A 24,405-nucleotide genomic window follows, 5' to 3' on the forward strand; every position below is an offset into this window, starting at 1 on the left:
ATCCATCAAATGGAAGGAATTTCAAATTACCTTGGACCAGTAAGAATGCGTGGCTTGAGGTTTCCCCAGCTATGTTAATGGCTTTTACCATGATGCTGGCAGAGTCCTCCGCCGTCACATCTCTTATGACCAGCTCACAAACATTGTCTTCGGGCCAGTACCAGTAGATGCGGTCGGAGCGTTCGATCTTTACACCGTTTTTATACCACTCGCATTCAGGGTCTGGTTTTCCCACCACTCTGACCCGGAAGTGTGCATCAGCTCCTTGGCCCACTGTTTGGCTTTGGATTCTTTCAAAGATTTTGGGGGCCTCCATACTAGGACTAAGTTCAATTTTATCAGGTTTAAAACTGGGAATAGTGATTTTGCCTTCTTCAGCAAGGGCTTTCTTCTCCTCTTCAGTCAACTCTTTGGTCCAGTGGAGAAGTTCCTCTTTTGTCTTCCTTAGAAGCTCTTCATAGGACTCATCTTTCTTACGAGACTTGAGCTCCACGGCAGTGATGGCTTCGTAGTAGCCCTCCTCAGTCCTGCGTTTGAATTTACTCCGCAGCTCTTCTGACTCTTCGGACACTTTTTCATGGGTAATTCTTTCCGCCCTTTTCAACCTCACAATTTCCTTGGTTTCAGTGGTGTCAACAGGTCTGTCTACTTTTTGTACTTCAAACTGAAGTTTTCCAGGCTCATGGACGTGAAACTCGGGCTTGGGCTCAGGGGCTCGCCTAAGGACAGACCTGAAATCTTCCTTCTGTTGGATCTCAAGCTTCACTTTATGCTCTGTCACACCTTCAGGATTCTCTGCGGTGACTTTGACTTCACCTGTGTCATAAGATTTGCAGTCCACAATATCCAGATAATGAATGCCATCATAGCGAACTCTGAACCTTTTGCTTTTGCGGATGAGCTGCCCATTGAGGTACCAGTTGACTTTGGGCTGAGGGTAGCCTGTCACCCGGCAACGGAATCTGGCAGTCTCCCCTTCAAGTACTCTTACTGGCTCTGGGAACAAGACAATGTCTGGCTTCTGCTTCTCTTTCTGATCTGTTGTTACACCTGTAAGGGCACCTTCATGAGCCATCCGCTCTAATTCTTCAATTTTCTGCAAGCCTTTCCTCCCCTCAGGCAATTGAGATTCTTCCACAAGACTCTTCTCGTCTTTCACAATAAGGGTGGCAGATGTGTGATCTGTTCCGTATTTGTTAGTGGCTCTGCAAGTAATGACACCGCTGTCTCTGGAATATGCAACTCCGTAATCAAGGCTGCAATACCCAAATTCATTGATCATCCGGAGCCTGTTGGCTGCTTCAAGTGGCTTTCCATCATGCAGCCACTCCACCACCATCGTTGGGTCACCAATTGGCGTTAGCCTGCATTCAAAGTGGGCAGGCCCAAATCGCTTGAGTCTTAAGGAAGTGAGTTTTTTCTTGAAAAATGGTTTCTGTTGCTTCTCTTTGTCATAGAGGTCACCCTCTTCCCATTGTTCTTGACCGTATCGCAGGTGGAGGGGCTCCAGTTCTGGGGCTGCGATCTCCTTTGCTCTATATGTCCCTCGTGGGATGATTAATTTTCTCTCTGGCTCTGGCTCTGCAAACTCGACTTCAACATTTACTTTGCATCTTGTGGTGTCTCGGCCAGCCTTATTAATTGCTGTTGCCGTGTACCAGGCAGAGTCTTGGCTGACAGTGGAATCGATTTTAAGGGCAGCTTCTCCCTTGGTGCCTTCAATTCTATAAAAAGTGAGGGGAAAAAAATCATCAATACAGAAGTAGTCTTTGCTTTTCTGGTTACTGGATTTGTATAATAAGCTTAGTTTTATTATTTTTTAAGTAAACTTACCTGATTTTTGGATATTTGTGAGGTACAATGATCTCACTGTTTTTCAACCATACAATGTCAGGATTGGGGTTACCCGTAGCTCGGACTTTCATTTCAAGTCGGGAACCCTCCTTGACATTGACATTTTTCAGCTTTTCCACAAACATTGGTTTTACCTGATGTTCCACAGCTGAAAGAGAAAGGTCATGGTTCACAGTGAGTAGGACTGAACTACCTGTTCACAACCCAAGTCACAAGGTACTTTCTTTTTCCCTCAAGAGCAGATACCTTCTACAGTCAAAATCACTGAAATCGACGATTTGCCTGCCCTGTTTTGGGCAACCACAGTCCACTCCCCAGAATCACTAGGTGTTGCAGGGACAATAATTAGTGATTGGGTACCATCTTCTTTAATGACTACTTTATGGGTATAGTCATTGACAATTTGCTGGCCTATAAAAAAAAAAGTAAAAAGGAAAATATGTTAAAATAGTTTGTTATTTTAAAATTGTTGGATGCACATACAAGCTTAATCTTGTGTTAATGATTTGTGAGAAAAAACTTATACTTACCATCATGAAACCAGAAGGTCTCGGGCATAGGTCGACCCACAACCTTTAAGTCAAATCTGGCGGTTTGCCCTTCTAAACATTTGAAAGAAGCGGGTTTCAACACAAAGACTGGCTTATACAGTCTCTCAAGTTGTGACTCATCTGTTTCCTCCAACCTCCGTCCAGGGGACATCCGTGCAGGGGACATCCGTGCAGGGGACATCCGTGCAGGAGACATGCGTATTGGAGACCTGCTCACTGAACGTGGAGAGATGGATCTGAAAAACAAAGGCAAAGCAGAATCTTTTCAAGAGGTATAGAGAAAAACGCAACAAATTGAACCTCTTTCTTCATGTTATTTTAGAATTTACTTTGTGTACATATTAGAAGGTATCTCAACCTCACTGGATCCAAAACGGAATACATTATTATTGTCCCCAAAGCTGTGCTGTTTATATACCATCAATCTCAGTCAGCAGTTGATCAACCCAGCCAGGAGCCCGGCCTCAAAATCTTAGAATGGTCCTTAACACTGTCTTTCCCTCACCACCTGGATTTAATTAGTCACCAAACCTTTTTGGTTCGGCTACCAAAATATCTCACTACCTATTGATCAGTTAAATAAATAAACGAACACATTTATGGAAAAAGAAAAATAAACTTCTTTATCCCTGAAGAGGAAAAACACAGAAATTATATTTGAAAAAAATAACCAAAACCCTATCCATACATTGCAGGCAGATTGGCTTGGAATAGATTTGAAGTGCTGACACTAACACACAGGCAGGCTGAGAACCAAGGGAATTTTTATAGGATCATGGAGACTCAGTGTTCCCTCTTCCAAAATAGTAATAATTCCTACACTGCAGGGTCATTGTATAAATTAGAGATAATTTATGTCAAATCAGGTGTTAAATACACCTTTATAGCTTTCATTACATGAGCTATAGCACTGGCAAAACAAATAACACACTAATGAAAATGCTTTGCTCATCTTACGTATGGGCAAGAAAGAAAAACTTGGCAATCAACCATCAGTGTGGCTAAGGTGAATGTCTGTGCTATCTCAGCCTTCAGTTTCTCCCGCCCCCCCCATGCCCCCCACTGCCAACACAACAGCAATTTGCTACTGAGATATTTGGTGTTTTAAACAATTCAAATACTAATCAAGCTGAATTGTCGGGAGTCTTACCTGATTCTGCTCACGGGCTCTGGCGTGGGTATGTAGGTTGGGGCACTAAATGGTGCAGCAGGCTCCACGTACAATTTCCCAGAGCAAATTGCATTTCCTTTAATATTGCTGGCAAACGCGGTATAGATGCCCTCATCTTCCGGAAGAACAACAGGTATGCGCAGACTAGCTCTGCCATCTTGTAGAAAATCCATTTGGTATCTCTCTCCATGTCTAATGCGCTTGCCATCTTTGTACCAAGCAATCTGCAAATATCATGCATATGTGAATAGATATAGATAAAATAGTTATTCTATAACCTATCAGTGTCTTTACTGTAACACAGAGGTCTGACGAATGTTTGCATTTTACCTTGGGTAATGGATACCCAGACATCTTGCAATGAAAAGTAACGCCCATCCCTTCAAGAATTCTGTAATTCTTGACTCTTAAATCAAATCCTGCTTCCACAGCTTCAGATTCAGAAATGTCAACTGCCATCTTTTCTTCTCCATCTTCTTCAAGAAGTTCTTCTAATGTAGTCTTTATTATTCTGTATTCAATTTCTTTAATAAGTCTCTCTTCAAAGGAAGAAATGTGGAATTCCTGCAGAGTGAAAAAGATGACAGTTTTTTAAAAAGATATATCCTGACTGATAGAAATTCTTTAAGAGTGTTAGTCTCAGAGATAAGATTTGATTAAAATTTTCAACTGAGAGAAAAAATCTAGAAGGCTTTGTTTGCTTGTTTTTGCTTTTTTGTTAGTTTTTCAGTGACAATTACATGGGTCACTGTTTTGTTTTTTAATCTGCATTACAGTCATCTTTGTCAGTTCATGCTGAGGCATCCTGGGTCAATGGTATTCAAAGAGGATGGGTTACATTTGAATATTCACCTTATGGATGAAGGAACCTTGGCAGTAATGAACTTGGTGGTGCTAGTATTTGTCTTTTGCCTGAATATATGTAATCTCTATTTCTAAAGACAGATGTGCCACATGCAATAAAGATTAAAGAAACTCTTCAGCAATGAACTTGGACCTGCCTATGGTAGTTTAACCCTGATCCATCACTTGAAAATGAAGATATCAAACAAAAGAGAGGCATTGTGGGAGCAAAGCATAATTTATGAAATGATTCACTTAGTCATTATGGTTATACTCACCTGGTCTTCCACAAAAGTTCTGACCATTACAGTATCTTTGGCCATTTTCTTCCTAATTAAGGCCTGTTCTTTTTCATACTCCTTTTCGTACTCAGAACGTATAAATCCAGGTGCTATTTCTCCAACTTTAGGTTCTTGCACAAATGCTGTCACTTGTGTCTGGTAAAGCATTTCTTGCTGGGACTTCATCAGTGACTCATAATCAGCTAGGAGTTACGAACGTAAGTTACCTTTTAATGTTCTTATGAAAAAGCCTTCATGCCACTGTTCATTCAAGCAAATCTTACATTACAGAAAGTTGGTAACCAAAAGCCAGAGTTACCAAATTTTACTGTCAAGGTGCTAAATATATACTTATTACATTGAATTTCAAAAGACAAACTTACATTAACAAGTCAAAGCAGCCATTATCATTGTAGAAAGAATTTTGTATTAGCAGTCAGTCCTTTGGGATCTACCCTAGAGGTCTTCCTAATTTGCTGGGTGGCTTTTGGTAATTCATTTGTTTTTCCAGGTCCCGAGTACTTTATCTGCTAAATGGGGATAATATCCTAACTTTCTCTAAGGGATTTTGTGCAGATCAAATGAGACACAGCATGGGATGTTCCACTAAAAATGTGAACATCTAAGCAAAGGTATATGGAGACCCACAGACACATTTCCTTTAGCCTAATGCTATCACACTTTTTTCCCAAATTATTTACGAATATTGAAAATCCTGATTTCTAGCTTTTCTTTAAAACTTAATCGCATGCTCTAGCAACACTGAGCCTGCCTGGTACGTGCGTGCTGGCGACAGCACGTGGGGGTAGGAAGCTGCTGCCCCCTTGAGGCAGGGCATGTACTCTCCAGTTTGCCACTGTTTCACTATGCTCACTTACGTTAACTGCCTCAATCTGGAAGGCAACTGGATTTAGAATCCCTGCATTTTCAAAGGCATGATATGCCTAGAAATATTTACACCCAGAGACGGGCCTCAGCATCAGAACCAGAATGATGCAATAAGTCTTTTGACAATCGAGCAGCACTGCTACTTTCCTGAGTTTCCATTCCTATATGCACACGGAGCTATTCAGAGTGGCACTTACATTCTTCAAGCAAGGAGGCAGATGCAGAAGTTTCGCCGTGCTTATTACGAATAACAATAGTGTATTCTCCAGCGTCATCAGCAAAAGTCATCGAAATTACCAGTCTGCACTCACCAGTTTGTTTGTTGTAACTCACTTTGTATCTTTATGGAAATGAACAAACAAAAAATTTCAGTCTTAAATCACCCTTATGGGAGTAAAATAAACCTTATGTGGATCTGTAGTATAAAATTCAATGATCCTATGACTAGGACATTATGCTGTACACTAGAAATTGACACATTGTAACTGACTGTACTTCAATTAAAAAAAAAAAGTTCAATGATCTTAAACATGGGACTAAGTTCCACCATAGAATGTAACTATCAAATGTCTGAAAATTGAGGAAAACTCATGGACATGAGTCATGAGGGCCATGTAAGTTAAAATTTTTATTTTAAAGAATATTCATATGTTCTTTAAAATAAATAATAGAACATAACCCTCCTAGAATCAACCATATGGAAATAAGGGGCCTCAGTGTTTACATTAGTAAATGATGAGGTCATTTAAACACTTATATATTTCTCTTTGTTCATTATTCTGTTCACTTTTCTGTGAAGATCAAATGAATAATCAAAACAATACATTTCTTTAAACATTTTGATATTAAGCCTTTGGTATACTACATTTCTTCTCATTAAGCTATGACAGCTACATTTTTAGACTGTTTAAGTTGCAGGAAATTCAAAGCTAAACTTTATACTCAGGTGCAGCAAACTTATTAGCATAGGTTTTCATGTATAAGTATAACTAGCTTTCCTCTTCATTACATGACCCTTTTTCTTTTATCTTTTGGTGACTTAATTATTATGCATTTTAATTGAAAGTTGTTTCAGATTCTTTCTAGAAGAATACGTTGTGCCTATGTGTAAAAATCCACAAAATTTTCTCTATTTCACTAGCACTATAAATGAATCAAACTAGACTGTGAAGAAATTTATCTTCCATCCGCTATCGTCACATTGCTTTATTTCTCACTAACAGTTTGTACAAAGACATGAAAATACCCCTAAGCACACTATGAAGGCTCCTTATTGCAAGAGCCTACCTTTGAGGGATGGTGAGTAAGTGATTCTACTTCTCTCCCTCGGCTTCATATATGTATCAGACAAACCACAGAGAACTCTATCAGATTCAGTCATCAAAATACCTGTATCCAGTGGTTAGAGGAACACCGGATTTTTTCCAGTAGACATGGGGCTTTGGATTGCCGCCAACCTGGCATTCAAAGACAATGCTCCCACCTTCCACCAGTTTCTGGACCACTGGTTTTGTGATGAAGAAAGGAGCAGCTGGTTCTCCAGGCCCTGCTTGTTCCTCTGTGATGCTAGTATCAGTCATCACCACATCTCTTGCCTCGACAAAGCTGGGAAGAGAATTCCCTTCATATTAGCTTCTGCACTACAATTTGCCAATGGTTTAGGGACTGAAAAATCAAAACACTACTACAACAAAAATTCATCAGCAAAAAAAATGTTTTACCGTTTCTCTTCTGTGGTAATTTTCTCAGCCACAGTTGTTTCCTTTTCAAACTCTTCTGACACTGGAAGAAGACAGAAGTTTCTCTTGTAAGTAAGGCATTAGTTTGTTTCCTTAGTGACATCTGCTTAGCATGACAGTTAAATTGACTCCATAATCTACCCTTCAATTCTAAAAGGGGATTCCATGACGAAGTGTGCAGAAACCGTCTTGTGGAAAGAAGTGTCAGGTAAGAGTGATGGCAGGTGCGGAAGGATGCGGGAGTGTGGCCACTAACCTTGCACAGCTAGGTAGCAGGATGTGCTGACGGTCCCAGCCTCATTCACGGCAGTGCAAGTAAACCGTCCGCTGTCTTCTGCAAAGGCTTCACGAATCATTAGACGAGCAATTCCACTCTGGAAGGTTATCTGGAAATCAATGGAACTTTCTATTTGGTAGTCTTCCCTGTACCATGTCACTTTGGGGGATGGGTATCCAGAGATGTGGCACTCCAAGGTGACAGATTCACCTTCTATAACAGTCACGTTTTTCAGGCCCTGAAGAGACAAGAAAAAGGAAGTATTGATACGTGTGCATATTCACTCATCAACCCTATATATATATATAATAACAAATGTGGGGACTTGACCTTGCTAATTCTAATTGTCATTAAAATTTTTTTTTTAAGATCAAGATTCTATAAAAGATTTTTTTTAAGATCAAGATTTCTAGTAAAGAAATTCCCTTGGATATTGGAATATTCCCAGTTTGAAATAAATATAAGGTGTTTTCAAGTCTGTAAGGTGGAAATGTATTAATACCATACAATGGGGCAACTCTGTATCCTCTGTTATTTGCACATATTCAAATCCCAACCAAGCCTAAAGTCTCAGCAGCAAATGCTGCCTCTTCAACAAAGCTTCCCATGCAATCTTCAGTTGGTCCCCCTTTCCTTGCCAAGTAGTATATGGTCTTAAAATTTACATTTGTAAATGCACTAATGGCATTTTCCAGTTTGAGAAACTGATCATTGCAGATATTAAAACTATCTGATCCGACATGCATAGGGTTCAAACACAATCAATTTGTTTACTCACCGAGACTAAAGTTGGTGGAGTAACAGGGATTTCAACCGGTGCAGGGACTCTTGCGGTTTCTGTCACCTACGAATTTTACAAAGGATGTTAACAAAATGTCCACGAAGTTAGGGGAAATCTCATAAACTCTTAGCACGTGTAAAACTGTAAGAATTATTTGAGAAAAAAGAGCTCCAACTGACACCACGCTCCACAGCATGAAGTGCGAGCATGGTGAAGGAGAAAGGCAGGACGCCTGGTGGACCACTTCTGGAGTACAGACTGGCAGGCGCCTGGCCCTGCTCTGTAGGGAAGGATAAGACGGCGGGGGCTCCAGGGACCAACCTTGGCTTCGCGAGCCTGCAGTACTTCCAAGCGCTCTTCACGGACCACAGCCCCAGTGATGCTCACCCCTACTTCCTTCTTCACCTCGATGCCAGCCTGACTCTTGTAAGTTTCTGGTATGTCAGCAAAGGGGAACTGGGGTGAAGGGGTGGGCTCCGCTCTCACTCGGGCCTCAGCAGGCTTCACGGTAGGTGCCTTCACAGATTTGGTGACCTTCTGAGCAGAAGACGTGGCTGACAACTCTTTTTGTAATGTGGCAATAGCGCTACCGGCTATTGATGCCTAAATGGAAACGGAGTCAGAAAATAAACATACTTAACCGCCATCCCAGTCATCACTAGGAAGCGCTTTGCCTCTAGCCTTCCTGTGGCAAGAGTCTATTTTCTATATGGTCCTTTTTTTTTTTATTGTTCTCACTGTTGCTCTCACAGTTAATGAAAAGTCAGCTAGCGATAAGCCAGTTATAAAGCTCACTGTCATTCCTGCCAGTTTGGAAAATATATTTGAAAATATCTTTCTTAAAGAGTTGTCTTGAGGGTTTCTTATTTTATACTCGTATCATAAAGGGACTGAGGGGTCTTCCAAAGCTCGGTTATGAATTTTCACTTAACCATCTCAGTGAAGGCATATGGGAAAATACTACAGTGAGAAATTAAACATCAAGAAATTATTAAAAATACTTGGTTAATTCCTAAGAACTACTTCAAAATAGCACATTTAGGCTTCAGCCACAAACCTGTGTGAAAGGTGTAAATGGAGACACTTAGAAAAATACTTTAAAGGGTTCCTGACTCTTTGTATTCTGATGCTGTCTGTGGTTACTTAGTTTCAATAATAATTTGAGACTATCTCAAAGACAGGTTTTAAATGGACCTTACAATTCTTTGAAACATGCAAGGTTGTGATTCAATGTCTTGGATGTATAAAATAAAAACAGTTGTGCCTAATTTTGAGGGCTAGGAGGCACTGTCCACTTGCTAAAGTTTTTCCATGTATTCACTTGCCCCTGACGACAGAGCTGAGGGGCAGAGCCAGGGATGCTAATGCAGAGCCATGTGATTCCAGCCCAACCACCGCACAGGACCACGTCTCCATCTTGCTACACTGAGTATATGAACATATGATGTCTCAATGTCTGCTTGATTATTGATATCCATTCCCATTTAAGTCACTCTGCAATGTCATCCAGCGTAAGGAAAACTGAACTTGTAACACACCACCTTTTACGAAATGTGAAACAGAGAAAAGCCTGGATGAATTTGTGTCTTCTCAGAGGTGTAAGATAATCACCTGCTACCCTAGGCTCACCAGGCTGGGTGAGTTTCAGAAACCAAATTTTAGGGGCTTCTAAGTTCACCAGGAAGGCAGAAAGACCACATGAAAAAGAGGCCCACATTGGCCCATGCCAAAGATACTCTACATCACACGTGAGATGCTTCCCACCTCTGAGCCTAACATTTCTTCGTCATGCTCTAACTTCTTACCTCATATCCGTGTTCTGTCTTGGGAACAGAAATTTTTGAAACAGTAAAGTGAGGGCTTGCTGTGCGGGGGCGTTTATCCACATGGACTAATCTTTCACTTGTTAGATCTGTAGTTTTCTTGATCTGCATCAAAACAAAACTCAGTGACCCTGCTGTTCACCACAGGACCATGGCAGCTAAGCATGCGTCCCCGTGAGTGGGGTGAACAACCCTGGGGGAGGGGGCGGACTCACCTGTGATGATATGTGCATTCCCATTTGATCAGTAGTTGTGATGTGAGTCTCAGAAGGAGCGTGGATCACTCTAGGCTTGACTGCTTTAGGGACAACATGGGGTTCGGAGGCTGGACGCGGGGGCTGCTCAGCTACCTTCGCGGCGGAAATGTGCTCCTTGTATCCATACTCCAAAGTGGTCTGCTGAGCGTGTGACTCTTCAACATGCCCGGGTTCTCTCGGCTCCCGAACACGGGCCTGGTCTACAGCAGCCACCACTGTGGCTACAGCTTCCGCCTTTTTCCCCACGCCCACCTGGAGACAAGGTTTCCAGAATTAATACACAGTAAGGTCAAAGTCAGGTTGGGGCTCCTCCCAGGATAGTCGTTAAGAACAGATGAGTGATGACAGACAGAAGGCACCCATGTTATACAGCTATGTTAACGTCTCCAGAAACATGACTCCAAACTGCATTTAGGAACTAAATATTTCACTGATTATTATGACGCACAGACACCTAGTTAGATACACTCTATAAATCCCTGCTTTGTTGCATTAGACATTAAATCTCATAAACACAACATAGGATAACACTATACATCTATGAAACAGTAAGGAGATTTTGAGTTTGTCTAGTGTTTTGTCCATGGCAGACAGTCAGTTAGCACTTGTGAAATCAGAACTTTGGGGCTGGTTATCTTCACTGATTACTTTTACTGCTGATCATTTAGTCTGGTGTCAATGCAATGACAGCGATGATAGAAACTCACTCAAATACTGTCATAGCCCTATCGAGAAAAATCAGTTGCTACAGAGTCGTACAGTTGCATGCCAATCTGAGATAACATGAAAGCTTGTGAAGATGCAGGGAACATATTAATTTACTTATAATTCCCTAGGGATAAAAATTTTGTAATCTATTAGAAGTCTCTTTCTTAAAGCACATGAATGGAGATATTATGATGAAAATGAAAATGTTATCATCTTTGGATTCAAGAGAACAACCTTTCACAGTGAAGCTCAATTCACTTTCATTATTACTGAAAGTTAAAGTGAAGAAGGAAACAAATATTGTTTTCTCATTTCCATGAATCTGATGATCATCGACGCAAACAGTTTGCAAAGGAGTTTCTCTTTTAAAAAAACGGTTGATGTGGCTCACATGTTATCAACGTATTGCAAAAATCGCATCACTGTGTGCATCGGCGCTCTTTAAAAGAATGCTGGACTATTTTATTAATGCCCAGTTTTCTTTGCTGCTGCTGTGAACAGAATCTAGATTGCATCTAAAATGTTTTTCAAGTATGCTATCTTCATATCTGTTAAATTATCCTCTGAACCATTTAAGATATAAATGAGGTGTTTTTGAGATGAAATTGGGCCTTTGGTGATCACAGGCTTCATCTAGTTCTCCTTCTAGGAAGCCACAATCTAATCTACCTTGAAGGGTTGCAAATACTATCTTCCCTTTCGATTGCATCTTAGAGGAAACTACAAAATATAAGTGAGGCTTAGCTAAGTTAAGTTTGTTTATCTCTTTTGTTTTCTTTTTTAAAACCATATAGGCCATCAGTTGATTTTAATTTTACAGATGTTTTTAAATGTTAACATCTTCAACAGATTATACATATATGTTACTTTGCTTGTAGAAATACTGCATTTACATTCTATCTCATTTGAATCTTTTGACCAGTCTATGAAATAAGTTGAGTTTTAGTTTTATTTATTTTAATAATGAGGAAACTTAGGCTCAAAGTAATTGTCATTTGCCAGCTGAAATATATGAAGGTCGTTCTTAACTTAAAATTTATGCAAAAAAGAATCTTGATTATGGTAGGGTATTTTAAATTGGGGGAACATCCATATATTTTTTTCCTGAGTTACTGTGTATCAATTTATACACATTTGCTGGTGGACTCATGTACTTCTTTTGGTGGACAAGCATGACGAGCCCTCTACGCTGGCAGCTGCTTTTATCTCCTAGTGGACTCTAATATCCCTCAGATTTTTGGAACCCAGATGATCAGGAAGAAGAATTGGACTAGGAGACCCCAACTTGTACCAGTCATATGCTAAGCATTAATTTAGGAGACACAAAGAAAAGTGTTATTTAATTTGGCGTTTCACAATAGAAATGCTAACCCGTCCCCTGGAGGAACTGGACTGAATCTAAATGTCTCTCACGTTTTGCGGACCAGTTAAGCAGTTAAATTGAATAGCAGGAGCACGATGACTCATGATGGATGAAAAGTTATGAGAGCTGATGATGGAATGGGAAGAAACAATGCTTTTCACCTCCACCGCATCAGTTTTCATCTCCTCCCCCAAAAGATGAACTTGTTCTTATCTAACAGCAAATCCTTTTCTAGTTCTTGGCAGTGTGGCTGGTTCAGTGGATTTTGCAGTGGTAACTATTTCTTTGGGTATAGACATTTTCTCAGCTTCCATTCTTAGCTAGTTTATAACAGCAAAAAACTTCAAATTTATGTGATTTGGAACAAACAAAAGTGCAAATATAATCACTTACGAAGTATGATACATATTGGAATTTTTTATCAATGAGAACTTCTAAATGGCTGATATGCCATTCAATATTAGACTTGGGTAAATGTTTAAAAAGTTGATCTTAAATCACGTCTTAGGAAAAAACCCAAAGATGTAAGGATATAAAACAACACTGAGGGAAATACAGACAGGACTCAGTCATAACACTAAAAAAATTTTTAAAACTTCAGTTGCTAATTTCCAAATACTATATCAGCAATAAAGATGAAAATTAGGTAAATAGATAATTTGGGGTACAGTGTCATGGGAAGTAGGTTATTTCATGGAATTGTCATAGCCACCAATAGATGCTACAAATAACCTTTTCATGGCTTATGTGTATTTGTTCTGGTTGGGTAATTTCTTCTCTAGATTTTAATAGTGCATCTTGTTCAGCTCTAGTGGGAGCTACTACAGCAGGCACTATAATTTTCTCAGTTTCTTTTCTCATCTGATATTTACAGGGAGGAAAAAAAAAGTTTCACATGATAAAAATTATGAATAATTTCCTGAAATGAGTCCATTCTCGAATAATGTAATATGCTGAATTTATCACCCCCTCAAAACATATATATTCTTGACAGTAAGAGTCATTCTTTACTTATACACTTTAAAAAAAATGTGTATGGAGTATCTTAAAAATTAGCCTGCATGCAATTTTAACCATCAACTTCTAGAGAATTTCTAGATGTCAATAATAAAAAGTGGAAAATAATAATGAAGAGATCAGTGGGGAAAGTAATACATAGTAATATTAACAATAATAAATAATTGGGGTTTTTTTTTAGTTTCCAAGTGTATATCTAAAAATAAATTGGTTAATAGGGTCATAAGAAACTCTGAGATTGGGTGATTAATGTATTACAATAGGGGATTTCACATGAGATTGGGTATTAATGTGTTATAACAGGGGATTTCACACTTGGAACAGCAATAGTCACCTTTTCATGAGTTACTTGAATTTGTTCTTGTCTAGTAGCCATTCCTTCTCTAGTTCTCAGTATTGCTTCTTGCTCTTTGGCTTTAGCAGTAGTAACTGCTATTGTAGACAAGGCAGTTTCCTCAGCTTCCTTTCTCATCTGATTATTACAGTAAAATTAAGGTTTACATTGCACAGGGCTTCAGACACATATGGTATGACCCTTCCCCCCTCCTGGTGGGGATGCAAGACAAAGTTATTCAGGGTTAACCACAAAAAAGAAGTTAACTTTCACTGGGCAGTGTTTGGACGTACTGACAGGGAATCACAAAACTCAGACATGTTAAATATCAAAAAAAAATCTGAAGATGATTCCATATATTGTTTTTAAAAATCAGGCTAAAGATGCTCATCTTCATGCAAAGGATGATGGTGAATAAAGTGAATTACAAACATTACAGATGAAAATCAAGTGTGCAGATAAAAGTAATGGTAAGCAGTCACACAATTACCATTTTGCTTTTAGTTGGAGATTCAAAAAGGAAAATACAGATTAATAATTCATACCACATTGTAGTTAATGATTTACTAGAAATTAGTTTAAGGATAAACTTTTCCCATTTTGAATATCTGTATTCACCTTTTCCTGAGTTATTTGAACTTGTTCTCTTTTGGTAGTGATGCCTTCTCTAGTTCTTGATACTAAATCTTGTTCTTTGACTTTGGGTGTGGCAACTATGACTTTGGGTACCACTGTTTTCCTAGTTTCTTTCATCATCTGGTCATATGACAAGAAAAAGATGAGAAAAATCGTCATTAAGTATCATACCACCTTGAATAAAAGAAATGTAAGTCAAAACTGAGAAAGGAAACAAATTTCTTCCTCCTCAAGGACATTTAATCATTTGAGTTGCTTTGATCACCCATACTGTTTCACTGGTAACAATAAGAAAAGTTCCATCTAAAAGAAATAATGCGATGAGCAATAAAAGGATGCATTTCTCAGTCTCACATTATTCTTATTATAATCTATGGGAAATGCCAGCACAGTCAGAAATCACACATACTTTTGCATTTTACCAACTGACTTATACACTGGCATCTTCAGTAGAAAAATATTAAATATGAAAGTGAGTTGTGATACTGTGTTAGTGACAACCCAAAGAATGCTCAAAAGTTAGGAGGAAAGTGGCAATGAAAGCTAAGTAGGTAGCAAAAAGGTCCTGAGAGATTCTGAAGTTTTTTGTTTGACTTATAAGAAGAGGGAGAGGTGAAAACGTGATGATTAAGACCCAGGATGAAAATGTAGGTGGCTTGCAAACGGAATGAAACAAGAGTGAATTTCACACCAGCAGGAAGTCATCACATTTTTGTGTGTTATGTGCATTTGATCTTGCTGTGTGGCAATTTCTTCTTGAGCTCCCAGAATTGTTTCTAGTTCTGTGGGCTTTGCAGTGGCAACTACCACCCTGGACTCAGCAGCTGTCTCAGCTTTCTGTATTATCTGATTTTCAGGGTAAAAGCAAGATTTGAGTTTCAAAAGGCACAAAAGAAATGGCAAGATATCCTTGCCACATTCAGGAGAATACAGGATGCTTCAGGATGAGAGAGAAGGTATCACAGTTCCATTTTAAGGGCATACCGTTGGGTTTAAAAACCAGACTAGCCTTCCTGGGGAATGGGTTTCTCTTCTGCCCACCTGCCCCTTAGCAAATTGTCCTAGAAACTGAAAATGTCTCCTCTCTGAGATATGTTGACACATTAGAGAACTGAGTGAGTGCCCACTGGCAAATGGCTAGAAAGCTCTAGTCAGACGGAACTTGCCAGTCACCAGCATTGTAATGGCAACAGGGATTTCTATGCCTTGATTATGCCAAGTAGGTTTCTTGTCCATCCAAAATCTCTCATTCACGGGAAGGAGAGGGAATTTTATCCAACAGCCTCTGGTCAACTTTTTAAGCATACAGTGTTCTGAGCTGGACCTCTTTAAGAAACTCACACAACACTGTAAATCAAATACACCTCAACTAAAAGAAAAAAAGTAGCTCTGGGATCAGCAAGGAGCTTGAGATCAAGAGAGGTTGGCCAAATTGGGACACCCTCAAGGTCACCAAAATCTACTTGAACATGAAAGAATTCAGAAGTTGGCTCTTTCTCGACCCTTTAAAGCTTGATTTCATACATGGGAGAGAAATAGATTTGGTGACATTGAGGTTGTTCCAACTTGGCTCTCTTGTATCAAAGCAGCAAACACTTCTGGGTCACCGTTTATCAACTAGGAATTAGGGCACTTTCTGAAGAAGTCCTGGTCATCCCTGATGTCCAGTAATTCCTCACTTTCCCTCGGTATTTGGTTGGACTGTTCATGGCTGATGTGTGTGTGTGTGTGTGTGTGTGTGTGTGGTGTATACATGTGTCTTACCACTATGTAAAGTTTGTATGTTACAATCTAAGTGACTGAGGGCTTAGGCTGTGTGTGAAAAAACTGACTTTACCAGTGGCTAACTGGGCTGGAGTGACGTCTGTCGTCCACTGAAGTATGCTCTAGACACATCACTCGTGTGTCCCACACTATTCTAAGTAGACAGACAATCTCCCCCAAACTGATCAGTTGAACGGAAAATTGTACAATGAGAGCAGAATATCCATCACGAGTTTCAACAGTAGACATAAAGAAACAACAAAAAGAAAAAGCACAAAAGACTCCTCCATTTAGAGGTTTTGGTCAGAGGGTACATGTAGCTGGCTGGAATTCTATATTTGTCAACAAATTACAAGGTATTTATAAAATTGGACTTACTGTTTCTTGAGTTATTTGTTTTTGTTCTTGTTTCGTAGTAATTTCTCCAGTTATTCTAGTTTCTTGTTCTTTGGCTTTAGTCGTAGAAATTATTACCTTTGGTACAAATGCTTTTTCAGTTTCTTTTCTTATCTGAAATCAGTGATAAAAACAACATCTTACTGTCACTTGATCTCTAATGGAAGTGACACAATGTTTATTAAATATAAACATTTAGGAAGTAAACATTTAAACATACAGGAAGTAAAAGAAGTCCTTTTTCCAGAGATACCACTAAATAAAATAATCTCATTTTTGTTAATATGACCATGCTCTTTCTTTAACTGAATCATAAGTTATGCTGCTTAAATAAAAAAAGTTGGATTCAACACTGTTTGCTTTGGAGAGTGCAGTCTTCTTTAAAAAGACTTCCAATTTTTATCAATGGATATATGGCAATGTTATCTGCACCACTCTGTCATCTAAAGGTGATCTTAAAGCATAAGGTATTAGAGTGGAAGACTTTAGAAGTAATATTTTCTGACCCTTCAATTTTATACACGAAAAATCAAGCATAGACAATTTATAATCTGCAATTGTATATTGTTGCTTCGAAAATTTTTCTCAATATTGTGATGGTTTGGAATACCAAGACTTACTTTTCTAAAATTGAGATATAAGGAGAAAAGTTTTAGAAACATCCCAGGCAAAATGTTTTCCAAATCCTTAACCCCCCCCCCCCAAAGATATTGTGTTTGGATCTGGACACCTATGGTGTCTATGGGGGGAGAGGGGCAGTTTTCCCCCATTTGCCTCTTTGCTGTCCTCAGGCATCATCACTGAAACTCAGGATCTCAGGGTTAAAAGAGGCTTGAAAGTTATCTTCTGAATCCACCCAACTGACAACTGGCTTCACTGGCCAACCACCCTATCAGTTGGGTTCCTCAATGCCTCCCATCATGGGGCTGCCCTTTTTTGCTTTTTCTGGTCATTCGATCTGGGAAGGACCTGCTGTCCATCTCCCTTCAAATCCATGTTCAAATGTTCTTCTAAGGAGTCAGGAAACAGTTGCTAAGCCTGTTTCAAAGCAATGTGTATTCAGAGTTCCTTTCCACTCTTCCCAGTCCCTGCTTCCGTATCCATCTCTCCCTCCTGGCTTTACCTTCATCATAGTCACATGTTTAGTCAGTGCAACTCCAGTCAGTGTAGATGCGACCCCTGTCTCAGTTCCCAGCATGTGTTCACAGAGATCCCTTTTGTGTCCACAAGGGAAGCGTTAAGTGACTGTAAGGGACTCTGGCACCCAGCACCCAGGACTACAGAGATAGAGGGGATTTTATTAGTGCACTAACAACCATGTTGCCCATGAAACAACACCCTTCAAGGTAAACATTATCATCTGTCTCAACACTGGTAATCACAACAATAATTTCGTATCAAAAACGGACTTCACCTGTTCATGAGTTACATGCACCTGCTCTTGTTTTGTCATCATTACTTCTCTGGTTCTTGATTTTAATTCTTGTTCTTTGGCTTTATCGGCGGCCACTACTACCTTAGTGACAGCCATCTTCTCTGCCTCCTTTTGGATCTGATTTTCAGAGGGGAAAGGAAAGAAATACTTTAATGCACCTTATATAAAAAGTTACAATAATAAACCAGGATGAAGGCAGAAATGTCACACAGGAGAGGATAAAGAGGAAAGCTAGAGTGATTTTAAACTATAACAGAAAATCTATTCAAATGTGAGGATGGTAAATGATCTAAGATTTATCACATCTTTCAGCTATGAATCAAGTGTCACATTTGTTTGGAGGAAAGTAAAAGCAAAGGTCTTTGGGGGAAGCTCAGAGGAAGGTAATGTCAGCCCTGAAATAATGGCTTCCCTCCTGGCTCCTGGAGAGACTGAGCCCGGGACGCACACACCCTCTTGTTCAGTGGACTTGCTCTGCTACCCTCTGCCTGTTTCATCTCAGAAGTGCCCTGTGGATCCTTCGTCCGACTTGCTGTATTGACTTTCTGAGAGCTAACTCTTGCCTGCCTACCTGCCTGACATAAACTGGGTATTTGGGGCATCTGTATCTTGAACACCTTTGGTACCTTAGACTGCCCTCTGCTCAGAAACTCATCAAAGTCCAGGCGAGGATGGGCTCAGCGCTGTCCTCAAAACTATCTGAGCATTGGTTCCACCTGGGACCTCCACATGCAAAACTCGGTCTTGATGGCCCCATGCATACCTGTTCCTGAGCAGGTTGGATGTGGGTAGCAGTCGTGATTGTCCTCTGAGCAGTCTGCTCTACAGCGCTGATAACTGGTTCTCTCACTCTGGCCATATCAACAGCAGCAACAACGGTCGCAACAGCTGCACTTTTGTCAGTTTCTTGCTTCACCTGCATTGGCAACAAACAAGCCCATTACTTTTGGGAAGGACACGCCCAGTAGAAAATACAAAAAGAACGCTGGAAACCAAGCTACCTAGAGTGAAACAAACACATGCATAAGCATTTATCACTGACAAGAAAGATACGGTATGTTTGGCTAAAACCTGTGTGTCATGAAAATCTCACGGATTAGAGCCTTGGTCCCAATTAGAAATGCCCTCACAAAGCATAAGCCAAATCTGGTCTTCAGTTTCTGTTCTGCTCTTATCCGTCTGTGCATTTCCCCTTCAACCTATACAGACTCATTTCACGGCAGGATTCTGACAGGAGAAAGCAGAACGTGAAAGGAAGAAAAAGGAAACAAGACTGCTCTGGCAGTACCTCTGCAGCACCGGCAGCGGCAGCGGCAGCCGCTCTGGTGATGGTCACTTGCTCCTGCATCCCGTATCTCCCTTCCCATCTCTCCTCCGTCCTGATCTGAGTAGCGCTTGTCACCGTGGTTTCTCTCATCTCAGCCTCAGCTGAGGCCACGTAGCCCTCCTGCTTCCAAGGCGGAGGAACTTCGGGGCCTGGGGGCACGGTAGGCGTCTGAGTCTTTCGGGCGAGTAACGGAGACCTAACAGATCTGATGGGGGACGTGGAGATCCTCCCTGCTGGGGACACGGACCTGAAAACCAAATGGCAGAAGTCAAAGAACCCCGAGACAAAAAAACCAGCTCTCTGGGTCATCAGATTTGAATAATGGAAGAAAAACCTGTAAGTGTTTAATTTAAGGCAGAGTTTTAAAATCTGTAGCTCAATAACCTGTGCAGGGGCAAATAATGTACTTGGAAGTAATTTGTTTTAAATCTCAGTGAGCCTTATTCTCATCTGCTTGTAATTCTGTAAGAAAATTAGATTTAATTCTAAGCTAAAGATTTCTGTCCCCTGCCCCACTTTCTCGCATTCAGAAAAGTCAAGACAGCAGAAGGTGCTTCCTTCAAATGCAGCCAAAGAAAGGACACAGCAAATAAAGTAATCATAACTCTAAACTTCTCTGTACTCCCAATTCTGGGGGGTGAAGGGATGTCAAATAGGTGTTGAAGGAAGAAAAGTTTCTGTAATCTAAACGCCTGTGCAGCTCAAGGCTAAATAAGGCAAACCTTTTTCATTTCCCTGCTGAACTTCCCACAGGCTTCACTGTGCCCATATGCCTTATAAATCTCCAGGTTTTCTCACTACTCTTTGAGGAACATTTCTGGGTGTAAGCTGTGCAACACACTTTGGAAACTTGTTCTTGTCAAAGTGTGGTGAACTGCTCTTTAAAATTTCTTCTGTATTTTACCCTCATCATCACTGTATTATACCCTGGACTTCTGTTAAATATCCTTCTAGAGGCTGTGGTAACTGGCTAATTTGAAACCTAAGGATTCAATAGCTTGTGATTAAATAGATAAGGTGGTTTGTTCCAAAATGGTTTTCATTGCTTTTTATGTGTGTCCAAAGTGCAGTAGCATCAGTTGAAGAATCTGGGTGCTAAATTCTGGCATTTATAGCCAAAAAAGACAGTTCCTGAGCTACAGTAATAATTCTATGGGTTAGTCAACTATTTTAAGATAAAATTTTCCTTAATTTCTTTTGATAAGGCTTATTACACTTTTGCCTCTAGGTGGCAGTACTGCCTTATCACTGCGTTTACTGTATCTAGGAAAACGTTTATAAATGTATTCTGGCACTGCACAAGGTATTTAACATACACTGATCATAAATGAAACAATTATTCTAACTAGGGCTCAAGGTGCAGTCGACACCTGCTCTAAATTACTGAGTAACTTAACAGTGCAACATTACAATATTAACCAAATTCGTGAAGAAATGTTTATTTTCTTTAACAGTTTTTTGGTGAAAATCAATTTACGTTTTGTTAAGTGGAGTTGTAATCAGCTGACAGGACATCTAGGGGAACATGGCTCTATTCTGAAAGTGACGGCCTTAGAACTCTAACAAAGACTAGTTTAGAATAACAAAGGGTTTACACCAATTGAAGAAAAGCAAAGTAACATGTACTTGCAAGTTTCAACGTGTGCCTTGTTTTTGCTGTCCCTAGTAAAGTGGGTTTAATTCAAACAGAATTAAAGACATGATTAGCATGACTTGAGTGATCAGCAGCAGGTTGCAGGGAAGCCCATAACTGTGAAAATCAATGTAATTTGAGTCACTAAAGTGCTTATTTCTGCTCTTACAATAAAAAATAATCCCCTGGTCGCAGCTAGATACAATGTACCTTATTCAATGAAATATGTTTGCCTTACTCTATGACAAAAAAATCAAGATTAAACCAGGAAGCACTTGAGGAAGTTGTTTATCTTGGATAACCATTATTTTCTCCATATATTGGTATTTTAATTTCTTAATTATTTTAAAGCAAATCTTGCAGGCTAAATAACTGGGATGGTTACTAACGAATTCTCAGAACTTCTAAGACAGTCACAATGCTCCACAGAATCAGGGAAGCTCTATAATTCTAAATGACCCTCGGCTTGGATTAAAAATATGGTGAGGCCCTGAGAAACCACATTGGGCCTGCCTTGTGATTTCACAGTGTGCAAACTTGGAGTTAACCAGAGACAGAGCACATTTCTTATTTGATAGCTAGACGAACTTTTTGGTCAAGGCTTCATATTAATGTTGACCAATATCTTTACTTTTTTAGGTGGTCAATGTAATCAAGATTGGAAAATATCTAGCATTTTTCCATGTATCTGTTGGGTATTTACATGGCCTCTTTGTGTGAAATGCTTGCCTTTTATCCATTTTTTTCATTTGTGTTGCTCACTTTTTTCTTTAGTAATTAAGTTGTGGAAGCTTTTTGATACACCTGGCGTATTAGTTCTTCTCATAAGTGTAGAAAGCATTTCCTTCCAGCTCTACTGCTTTCATTTGGCTTCCCTATGGGGGCCTCACCCCACATCACATGTGCAGCTGTGTGGGCTCCGCACTGATGCCAGACCTGTACCACTCACTCTGCAGCCGCTGCGTGTTTGTTACAACACTTTCACAGCAGAGGCAATGAAGCACCTTGAGGAAGAGGCACCTTTAAAACTTTTTCACTAATGCACTCTTTGGTTTAGCAATGACCTCCCTTTTGCCATAGATAGATTTTTATGTAGTGAAATCTGTAAATCTATTTTTAAACGCTCTTCCCTATAAATGTTTTCACCAATTTTGTTCTCGTTTTTTGTTTATCTTTTGAAATGTGGCTCTCTAGTCAAACTGAGTGGTGTGAGGTAGAGGTTTATATTTATTTTCTCTTTATTTTGTAAGTGCTCTGAGGAGGGGGTTTTTATTTGTTTTCTCCCAAACGGAGAGATAATCGGGCCTGCATTCTTCATCGAGCAAAATGTCCTTTTCCCCAGTGAACTGAAGGGTCCCTTTGATTAAAAACTGAATTTCCTGGATAGTTGAATCTGTTTCTGGACTCTGTTCTTCTCCTCTGATGCATTGTCATTCACCAAATCATACTGTTTTGACTATAGTAACTTCACAGTAAGTTTGAGATGAAATATCTACTTTTTTTTAGATGAACTATCTACTTATTATCCTTTTAAAATTTTTCTTGGCAGGGGAACTTTTTCTACATTTAAAAATTAATTTAAACTGATCAAGAAACATTTTTTTGTTTACTCCAAATTTTCCCCTTTTATCAGTTTACTGCATTAAAAAAAAAAACAAAAAACCTTAGCATGTTAAGCCAAAATCCAAAGTTTCAAATTTGCTATGGATAGTTTACACTTGACTATATAGTTTCTGAGCCCTCATGATAGATGCTTACTTTGTAAAATACTTTCATATTAACTAAGCCTAGAAACCCAACAGAAACCCATTTTATATTCTAGATAAAATAATACAAGCACATGTAAAACACTTACAAGGTTTTCCTTATTATATCAGAGCCAGAGAACACCTGTATAACTATTTTACATTTACAAGGTACCTTCAACTAATGACCTCGCTGAATCCTCACAACACACCTTGAGATTATTCTGTGATTCTCTATAATTTACAAATGACCTTAAGCAAATTATTTAACTTCTTTAGCTCCAGTCACCTATGTATAAAATTAGGGATGCTAATTCTTAGAGGCTGCTGTGTATATTTAACGAGATAATGTCCACAGAGTGCCAATCAAATGTCTGACATAGAGAAAGTGATCAATATATATTAGCAACTATTTTATTATTATTATTTCCTAAATCACATTTTAGCAAGTGATCAAGCTGATTGAATGCAGGACTTCTGACCCTAAATTCTGTGCTCTTCTCATTTCCCTATGTTTTTTCTTGGCCCCAAATCACATATTCATTAAATGGTATACAAATAAGAATTCAGAATCCAAGTTTATAAAGTTCTCTAACATATCTGTGGATAGTGAGGATTTATGAAAATCAATCAGTATATTCTAGGTTTACCGCCTTTATCACATGCTACATGTCTGACTGCTTACTTCTATTTCTCTTCTTATTGGATTAAACCTAATTCAAAAAATGCATAGTGACCTGATCTCTTTTAAAAGGCTTTACCTGACAGGAGATGGGGTCGGTGCCCGCACGTGTCTGACTGGGGAAGGGGAGTGTCTTATTGGCGATGGTGACTGCTGGCGAGCCAACTGTGCTTTGGCAGCAATGGATGGTGGTGTGGGAGACCTCGACTTTGGCTTCGGAGGTATCCTGGGAGGTGTTTTGTGTGGCAGCTGTTGCCCAGTGGCACCATCTATGACCATCTCAGCTGTTGCAATTGATCTGGCATCAAAGTGGGCTTCAATCTTCTGTAAAAGAAGGAAAAAAAAAGCCCATGTTGAGGAGGAATAGTTGGTGAAGCACCTATCTGAAAGGCTTAAAAATGGACAATATATTAAAACAAAACCAAAAAAAAACCTTTTCAATCCGGGTTTGTCGTGTTTCTGAAATCTGAGCAGTCGAAACAATTGTCTTTGTCTTTTTAGCGGGTACTACTTCTTCACCTGTAGGAAGGGAAAGAGAAATATATAGGAGGGGGCACAAGGACCCATTTAAAGGGATTATGTTCATTCTGACTACAAAGTTAATAAGATTTTCTAGGTGTTCCAATGGAGAAAAATGCAGAAAGCTCTAGATTTTGTATGAATATAAATTAGGTTGAAACATAGATAGTATTTATTACTAGATACGAATTTACTTAGAATTTTTTTAAAGTATTATTTGTCAACAATTTGAAAACACAGATGACTTAATTGAAATACTTTCCAGTTTTTAGTGGGGTTAAAAAACACAGATGGTTTCAATGATTCTGAACTCCTGCATAGAATCTCAAGAGACTTTTCGTGGATGTTGAAAAGCCAGCTTTGATTTCAGCTCACAGCATC

The 24,405-nt window shown here is 39.5% G+C and overlaps 1 protein-coding gene across 50 annotated transcripts in view; it reads right to left on the reverse strand.

Annotated features, from left to right (window-relative positions):
• The window catches only part of TTN (titin), a 269,971-nt gene that overhangs the window by 238,774 nt on the left and 6,792 nt on the right, over positions 1 to 24,405 (reverse strand). For 47 of the 50 annotated variants that reach the window (XM_032479832.1, XM_032479785.1, XM_032479813.1 and 44 more), the window contains exons 5-27: positions 23,939 to 24,024; positions 23,585 to 23,829; positions 19,407 to 19,692; positions 18,882 to 19,034; positions 18,098 to 18,235; positions 16,666 to 16,797; positions 14,506 to 14,643; positions 13,888 to 14,025; positions 10,424 to 10,717; positions 10,191 to 10,313; positions 8,707 to 8,988; positions 8,383 to 8,448; positions 7,584 to 7,842; positions 7,310 to 7,370; positions 6,978 to 7,193; positions 5,786 to 5,928; positions 4,698 to 4,903; positions 3,907 to 4,140; positions 3,556 to 3,800; positions 2,385 to 2,641; positions 2,101 to 2,265; positions 1,834 to 2,002; positions 31 to 1,724 (exon numbers count right to left, since the gene is read on the reverse strand). In XM_032479832.1, the coding sequence (XP_032335723.1) occupies positions 31 to 1,724; positions 1,834 to 2,002; positions 2,101 to 2,265; positions 2,385 to 2,641; positions 3,556 to 3,800; positions 3,907 to 4,140; positions 4,698 to 4,903; positions 5,786 to 5,928; positions 6,978 to 7,193; positions 7,310 to 7,370; positions 7,584 to 7,842; positions 8,383 to 8,448; positions 8,707 to 8,988; positions 10,191 to 10,313; positions 10,424 to 10,717; positions 13,888 to 14,025; positions 14,506 to 14,643; positions 16,666 to 16,797; positions 18,098 to 18,235; positions 18,882 to 19,034; positions 19,407 to 19,692; positions 23,585 to 23,829; positions 23,939 to 24,024 (5,730 nt within the window). Of the gene's footprint in view, positions 1 to 30; positions 1,725 to 1,833; positions 2,003 to 2,100; positions 2,266 to 2,384; positions 2,642 to 3,555; positions 3,801 to 3,906; positions 4,141 to 4,697; positions 4,904 to 5,785; positions 5,929 to 6,977; positions 7,194 to 7,309; positions 7,371 to 7,583; positions 7,843 to 8,382; positions 8,449 to 8,706; positions 8,989 to 10,190; positions 10,314 to 10,423; positions 10,718 to 13,887; positions 14,026 to 14,505; positions 14,644 to 15,231; positions 15,370 to 16,665; positions 16,798 to 18,097; positions 18,236 to 18,881; positions 19,035 to 19,406; positions 19,693 to 23,584; positions 23,830 to 23,938; positions 24,025 to 24,405 lie in introns of all 50 variants that reach the window. The other 3 variants (XM_032479833.1, XM_032479812.1, XM_032479831.1) reach the window with 3 other exon arrangements.

Source organism: Camelus ferus, chromosome 5 (assembly GCF_009834535.1).
Source record: "Camelus ferus isolate YT-003-E chromosome 5, BCGSAC_Cfer_1.0, whole genome shotgun sequence".
Lineage (NCBI taxonomy): Eukaryota > Metazoa > Chordata > Mammalia > Artiodactyla > Camelidae > Camelus > Camelus ferus.